Source organism: Juglans microcarpa x Juglans regia, chromosome 1S, assembly GCF_004785595.1.
Source record: "Juglans microcarpa x Juglans regia isolate MS1-56 chromosome 1S, Jm3101_v1.0, whole genome shotgun sequence".
In the NCBI taxonomy this organism is placed as follows: domain Eukaryota; kingdom Viridiplantae; phylum Streptophyta; class Magnoliopsida; order Fagales; family Juglandaceae; genus Juglans; species Juglans microcarpa x Juglans regia.
Genome location: NC_054595.1, coordinates 24,734,090 through 24,741,953, shown reverse-complemented (window position 1 = coordinate 24,741,953; position 7,864 = coordinate 24,734,090). Strand labels below are relative to the sequence as shown.

The following is a 7,864-nucleotide window of genomic DNA, read 5'->3' as shown; positions in this document are numbered from 1 at the left end:
CTTCTAATTTGAGATTTTGAATGATCATAAAGTGCTAACTAACCATAGGATTAAACACCATCATAATAGAATGGGAAGATCATTTCATAAAAGTAACCACAATCCATATTATTTTGGGTCAAAACTCTCAACCATAAGATCCTCATCCCAAAGAAATAGATAAATTCAGCAACTATATCTGGATGCAAGAAACACTTGTAAACAATGTTGTGAGAAACAAAATGAGAAACATAATATACATACAATTTGCACATCACATCCTTCCCATCAAAGCACGACAGTTCCCATCATATCAGTTTTTCTTCTTTTTAATTTATAAAAATAAATGATGCATTCTACCTTACATGGACTTTGGTACACCAGCACGTTTTAGTGGTAGGGTTGTGTCTAGAGTTAGTTAGGGTCCATCTGCCCTCCAAATTTTTGGGGGCAGGAAAAGGCCAAATTTCAAACTTTTCCGAGTTTCTTATTCAAACATACCCCAGTGTGAAACAAAACATCAGCCTAGTGGCCTCTCTGGTCATTTTCATGTACCAAAGAAGCACACTACCTAATTTTCTATTGCAACCTCTACAGGTCCATGTTGAAAACATGTGCTTGGCACAGGTCAAGCAAGCATAATCTTCAATATATATGTGATACACATAACCATGTTGTACATGCTGCTGCGATCAACCCATTTAACTTATATTCACAGAGCCCAAAAACACAAAGCTCCAAACCGAAGACAAACTAAGAATGCCATGCAAAAGCAAATGAGAGTCCAAAACAATTAACAGGTAAAAGTGAAAAAAACAGAGATACAGATGTCTACCATCAGTATCTTACCCATGGTATCAATTTTTTTGGCTCTGGACTCCACCCATGGTACTGTCCTTCGTACATATTTAATTTATCTTGTAAAAACTTAATGTACTTGATAACCTGCAAATAAATATGAAAAATTGTCAATTATAAGTCATTAGAACTAATTTCCAATCATAAAAAAAGAACATTGTCATTAGGCCTCCAACAAGAACGAAGCCTTGTCTCGTTTTTTATCATTCTGCGGTATGATATCTCTCATAATCTGAAATCTGCCTCAACAATAAAATTTTTAGGTGAACAAACATTTACCAAAAAGGTTGAAAGATTAACATGGCAAAAGAATACGAAAACCACAACTTCGCATAATCCATGTTTTGGAAACCTCCACCTACACATGCAGATTTAATTACCTTTCGTATAATAGATAATAGAATACAGACTTACTTCCCCAAAACCACAACTTCGCATAGCATTTCCCACTTTAATTACCAATTCATATACTTCTTCATAAGTTTGCCACACGTATTTACCAGACTGCAAAGACATATAGCACAATATGAAGATTTAGTTCAAAGTCAATACAAGTTATAGAACATCAAAGTCAATCCATAGAAAACCAGAGGCACAATCTGTACAGAGGTTCATTTACCTTCCCATCTAAAATCTCACAACGACCAAGCATCGGATTATCCAGACATCTCTCGACAGTCATGCTGTAACAAGTACACAAAAAGATTCGAGGAACAATCATTTCTCTAAAGATAAATTTATCACTCTATCTATTTTTCATAATTAAAAATAGTTGTAGTATCTTATGGTAAAGCGGAATAAAAAAAGTAAGTTCTAAGACTATAAACAGACACGGTTAAGCAAGATTATGAAAGAAGCAAAATCGATAACTATATTTATTCATTAAACCGATAACTATAAACAGGAAAGTGCAAATTTCTATCGATTAAGAGGTGACCGAAACAGCCATTCGATAAATCAATAAATCCGTTACGCAAATAAAGTATACACCCACTACACAAACTCACTAATCTGTGCTAAGAGAATGATCAATCAGACCAATTCTCATACAATAAAGTTCACGCTTTGCATGAGAAACATGATATGCGAACAAAAATATCCAACTAACATGTCCCAATTATTGTGCAAACAAACTGTAAATGAAACCTTAACCCAAGAAATTGGAAAGGCATCAAGTTTCACATCAAACAAAAACAAAACTACAAAAACCAAACAAACACAGTATCGGAAACAAACAAACACCACCAAACAACACCAAACATAATCGAAAAAAATGGAAATTGACGGGGGCGCGTGCATGACACGCGCCACACTAGAAAGGAGTCGTTCGGCCGGTCAAGACATTACTGGAGTCGCTGGGCCCTGAGCTGCCGCGCATGGCGTCGACGGAAAATGAATCGCCGTGGTTTGAGAACCCCACGCGTTTCCTTTAAACAGCGCGTTGGCACAACGCGCCGCTCCGATTGGCTCCCAATCCGGTCGACCACAAGATCGGTGGGTGAGGCTTCTCCCGGTGGTGCGCGTGTCTGACGATGGTCACCGAAGAAGCTCGAAACGGCTACCCCCTTTATTCGGCTAAAAACCTTAAAAAATAAAATAAAATAAAACTAAACCAGCGGAGATGAAGGGTCGGCGAGGAGAGGGAGGAGAGGAAGAGGAAGAGGAAGAAGGAGCCGAAGCTCCCCTTCCCCCCAGCTGGATTCGGAGGAGTGAGTTTCGGAGTGAGGTTCTAGAGAGAGAGCTGGTGTGGTTTGAGAGAGCCCATTTCGACTGGGACCAAAAAGAATACAGATTGCTACTTTAACGTGGACTTAACGCCGTTTGATAGGCACTTAACGGAAAACAAGAATTTTCGTCTACAGCTGTCTGATAGGCACTTATGTAATAGAATAATAGAAATAGATATGATAATGTGTAAAAATGTATTTACAAAAAGAATATATATATATTGTAATTTATTTTGTCAAAAATATATTTATCATTCATATATATAATATAAAAAGCGTATATTAATAACTTAATATTAATGTTTATGTTTAAAATTAAATTCATGTTATATTAATTTTATATTATAAGATTAAAATTGATATGTTATATTAAAAATTATGAGATTAATTTTACGTTATATCGTATGTTATATTAATTTTATATTATAATATTAATAGACTTGAATAATAAGATTAGAATTTCATGTTATATTAATTAGCAATTTAGTATATAATATATATAATATAATATAAAAATTATAAATATATACTGATCCAGTTCAGTTTAAACCGGTTTTCAAAATATTAAAATCGATATCGCACCAATTTTGATTCTTAAGAATCGGTACCACACCGAACCAAAACGAAACAAATCAATTCAACCGATTTTTCAATTTTGTTTTACACCCCTGATTGTGAGATAATCCAGGTGTTTGCTACCTTTGAACCCAACTTCTTCATTTCCTGGGTACGTTGATTCTCTGCTTTGTGTGGTCATAGGTGATCAATGGTGGAGGGACGTATGGGTGCGGTTCATCTTGATTAAGGCTCAAATCCATATGTTACAAGCCCATTGGTTAGTAAAGAAGCTGAGGGTTCGGACTAACGTGGGGAAAGGGGACAGTGTTCACACAGACACACTGACTGGATAGCTCGCAGGGAACCACACCGTATTAAATGTTCCAACATGCACCATTAGTAAGATATCCATGTGGGAGATCTTGTCCTTGACAAAAGTTACCGCATTAAATACAACAACATGTCATCCAGAACGGGGGCATACACCACATGCACAGAGAGAACAATGACCCCATCGAAAAAGGGGTATAAAAGCCTTGATACAGGTACAATTCATACTCATATTTTTATCACAAACTCTTTCTCTTAAGGCAAAACTAACAACATTGGAGGTCTTTTCTGATACTCTAGGCTACAAAACTCTCTTGATACAGATCGGGTGCGGAGATTGGCAGGATGCGAAACAGGTCCTTAACAAATGAAGTAGTGGAGGTTTTGCATTGGTATTGGACCATTGGTTAGATTGATAGAGAAAGCTTATCGGCGTGTTAATACTTAGGATTATAGATTTCACTAAACTAGTATTCAATAGTCGTAAAGCTTTTGAATATATTGTTAGGCCTATGACCAGCTCGACTCATAGAGTGGATACTTTATAAATTGGATTAAAATGTTTAGAATATTATATATGTTGTGCAAGTCTCGTATAGCTATTTTATAAACAAGTAGAGTTCACGGTATAAAAAGTGGCAGTTTCATAAGAGTTTCAAGTGTCTACTTTTCTTTTCTTCTTAAAGAAAATGTGTGCATACTCTAAAATTATACAATTCATATTCCAAAAACGAAGTGAGCCGCAAACAGAGAAACTTAGAAAGGGCTTCAATAATAACTCCGAAACCACGCACATTGACATGCAGTCGTTTATTTTGACTTCTTGGTAACGTTCTCATGAAATTGTTTCCATGCCAAAAAAAGGATGTTCAGGTCAGTTTTGTATTTATATATTTCTTAGCACGAAACTCCATGCCCATTCATCAGGAATAAGGACACAAATTTCATTTTGTCTGGTTCCACCGCTTCATGTGGAGAGCATCCCTAGGTTTAGGTTATGATTTGAAACATCTTCTTTCCTATCCTCATCGATCAGCGTTGAGTTCCCCATATTTATATCACTTTCTCTATCTTATTCTTTCCGAAAAATTAAAAAAAAAAAAGGTCTTCCTTGCTAATCTCGCCGCATGTTTTATGAACAAAACAACTGAAGCAACTGTGATGCTATTGCTAATGCTATCCATCTGTCGATACAGCAAAGTGGCAAATTAAAAGGCATTATCTCCCTTCACAGTATCTGGCATCCCAAGCTCCCTCTGCTTCAGAGATTACTTTAATCAAAGCATACTCAATTTTTCTAAGCAAATGAACCATGAACCAAATCTGATTTTGTGTGATATGGTGGGATTGAACTGCATTTCAATGGTGGGTAAGCATTCCATTTTGCTTTGTTCTGTTGGTCAAAAGGATCATCACCTAAAGCCAATGGCACGAGCAGAACACTAGCCAGGTAACATAAATCTATCGACACGAAACTTGGTTAGATTTAGGCACAATGCCTAAAACTACCTTTCTGCGTTTCATCTGCTGCATGACTACTCATTCCACTTCAGCTGTACTAAAGTGGAATGCAATCATTCACGTGGGTCTTCTAACCCATATCAGAAAGCTCATAAATTTTCCAAAAGAACGGAGAACTGATTTGTGCGCGGCGGTGGGGGGTGGGGGTTGAGAGCAAAGCAATGTCAACACTCAGAAGGCATTTTTTCAACATTAAAAACTTCGGAAAATATAAAATCAATCCGTATGAAGCAAAGAATCTCAATTAAGTACAAGCAGGTGCTACCAATCCCACCACTTCAGCAATCATTGGGCCCTTGTTCTGCTGTCTGATCATGTTTTTGTCCCTTCAAGCAGTGGTGCTTTCTTTTAAACTCAGCTAAACACTTTCCTTCGTATAATTTCAGTTAATCATCCTTTTTCACACCAAGAATATCCAAGAGAATGCCATTAAGTAGGACAAAACCACTACATGATATTCCAAACTGGTGGTGTTTGGAATCATCCAAGATTCCTTCTTTAATTGTCTCTTCAACCCAAAAGTCTAATAACTCTTACCGACATTGCAAAATATTGCATGTTCTCAGTTCCCTATAGTGACATTATAGGAGGTTCTGATTCCTGAACATAAAAATCTTGCCATCTTTTGGGGGTAAAAGAATTATTAGTACATACCAACACTCAACTACAATACTTTAACCAATGTGAGGACACTACAAGGAATTCCTTTTGCCAAACATATGCCACAAAATCAAATTACCGACATTTTCGCAATCGAACAAGGTTCACTGACCAACGCAATAATTGAGATTTAAAACAGTACAGACAAATTCACCTAACAAATAACTTAAAAATCAAGAAAATGAAGACATAAAGATCAAAGCTATCTCCATAGTACCCAAAGTAATCAGTATCTGCCTCAAACTTGAAGATTTCAAAACAGAAGCATGGTTGAATCCAATGAGTTAAGAAGATTACACTGAAATTTAGTTCGTATTTGGCACGTTCCTTGTTGAAGTAAATCATCCTACTAAAACTACAGAAAAAAAAAATGTTATTCCAATGAAAATGGTAAAAATTAAACTGAAGCATAAAGCCTACAACACGTTTTGACTAATATAGAAGAGTGAGAAATTTCATCGTATCCTTTCCTTCATATACTGAAATACTCATTCTTATCCCACAATGAAAGCGTGCAGAATCGATGCAGAAGCTCGGTTAAATAAATTACCCGGACCTAATTCTCTTCTGACTGGCTTTTCCATTGGATTTCAAACTCCCACCTGAATCTCCTTCCGATGAAGCCTCCACTGACTTGGTGAAAGAGCTCGAAAGATCAGCATAGAGATCCACCACCCTTCTGATATTGTTATTAAGCTCCCTAATCAAGCTCACATTTCGGCTCAAGTCATCAGGGATCTTTGACTCATGGTTTTGGTTGATCTCATTGATTAGCAACCTGTTCTGGTCCAAAATGTCCTGGACTCGCACAAAATTCTTCTGAAATGCCTGCAAAACTTTGCTATCTACTTGAGTTCCATTTCCTATGCCAGAAAATATATCACCATCCATTTCAGTGACGCTTTAATTCAATCAAAACCAGCCCCGGGCCTGCGCCAGAAACACCAAGAATGATGAAAAAAGAGACAGAATAAAGCAAGAGATAAGCTCATGTGATTTTGAAATTTAATGGATTACCATAATTTATTTGATTTCTGCAAAATTTGAAGGGGGCTAAAAGAAGTAAGATTGAAAGCATGAGAGACTGTTGAATTCTAACCTCTCATTGGTTGGCTAAAAAGAAACAAAATCAAGAACCCAGTTGTGCCTAGGAAGTTTCCTCCGTTTTCTCCGCAAGCAAACAGTCGGTTAGAAAAGTGGAGCATAAGAGAGGGTACAGAAAGGAGAAAAATCAGACATGGGCATTAGTTTGCGACGTAAAAGCAGGCCCCTTTTTCCACAAAAAGGAAGCTTTTCTTTTTGTTTTTGTACAAAAAAACAATTTCCGTGTCTGATTTTGAGTGGAAAAGAATCTGGGTGACCCCAAATACCAGTACCAGTCATTGCCCCACAAGGTAGAAGAAAACTACTCTCAAATAGAAACGTTTAGTAAAAAGATTTAATTGTGTCCAAACTATGACCAAAAAATGTCGTATAAAATTTTCTTTTTGCTGCAGAAAACACAGCAAAACAAGCAATCGTTTCGTTTGTTCAGAGAGACTAGAGAGATTTATGTTTGTGTCAAAAGTAGAGGACTAAGCAAGTGCTTTGGGAATTTTGAGAAAGATAATTTCATCGTACAAGTACAAATTGTGATAACACAACAACACAAAAGCATTGGAACTCACAGAACAAAGAGGGAAGTTTTACTTAACCCAGACACAGAAAACTACAGCCATAAACCCAAACTCAAGAAGAAGAAGAAGAAGAAATACAGACGTTGAAAAAGAAAAGAGGACAACGGAATATACGTTCTCTTTCTCTTACCTTGAAAACGTGTAACAATTTCGGTAGGGAGACACACAAATATTTTCTCGAGAAAAGTATAAATGGGAGAAGAATCAAATCTCGGCCAGAGCAGCAGGAAGAAGGCCCTGAAATCATACAAAAGACGTACAAAGAGACTCTGCGCCGAGATTTGATTGACAGTACTCAAGCCAAGTGATCTTTTGAGAAAATTCTGGCCCAGAAGATTGATTTGCATACCGTATAGGAAAAATCTACTTTGCCGCACAAAATTTACGGCTGTATTTGACCTGTGAAAAAAAATTAATATGATTAAGGAAGTAATGTTTAATATATTAATATTTTTTATATTTTTTAAAAATATTTAAAAATGATAACAAAATATGAATAAAAAAATTAGATAAAAAAGACGCAAGCTTTACACTGCCAATCACCTACAACGGTAA

General features: G+C 36.5%; 1 protein-coding gene across 3 annotated transcripts; it reads right to left on the bottom strand.

Moving 5' to 3' along the window:
* Window positions 1–5,844: 5,844 nt before the first annotated feature.
* On the bottom strand, window positions 5,845–7,652 carry LOC121247831 (protein ELF4-LIKE 4-like). 3 transcript variants are annotated; one of them, XM_041146288.1, is made up of 2 exons: window positions 7,440–7,652; window positions 5,845–6,563 (listed from the first exon to the last, which is right to left on the bottom strand). In XM_041146288.1, the coding sequence occupies exon 2, from the start codon at window positions 6,522–6,524 to the stop codon at window positions 6,180–6,182; it is 345 nt and encodes a 114-aa protein (XP_041002222.1). In that variant the 5' UTR covers window positions 6,525–6,563; window positions 7,440–7,652; the 3' UTR covers window positions 5,845–6,179. The 3 variants fall into 3 exon arrangements, with proteins under 3 accessions (XP_041002222.1, XP_041002223.1, XP_041002221.1); XM_041146289.1 differs by lacking the exon at window positions 7,440–7,652 and adding an exon at window positions 6,651–7,406; XM_041146287.1 differs by lacking the exon at window positions 7,440–7,652 and adding an exon at window positions 6,733–7,404.
* Window positions 7,653–7,864: the final 212 nt, after the last annotated feature.

Coding starts and splice junctions, on each gene's coding strand:
- LOC121247831 (XM_041146288.1), bottom strand. CDS start 6,524: ATGGATGGTGATATATTTTCTGGCATAGGAAATGGAACTCAAGTAGAT.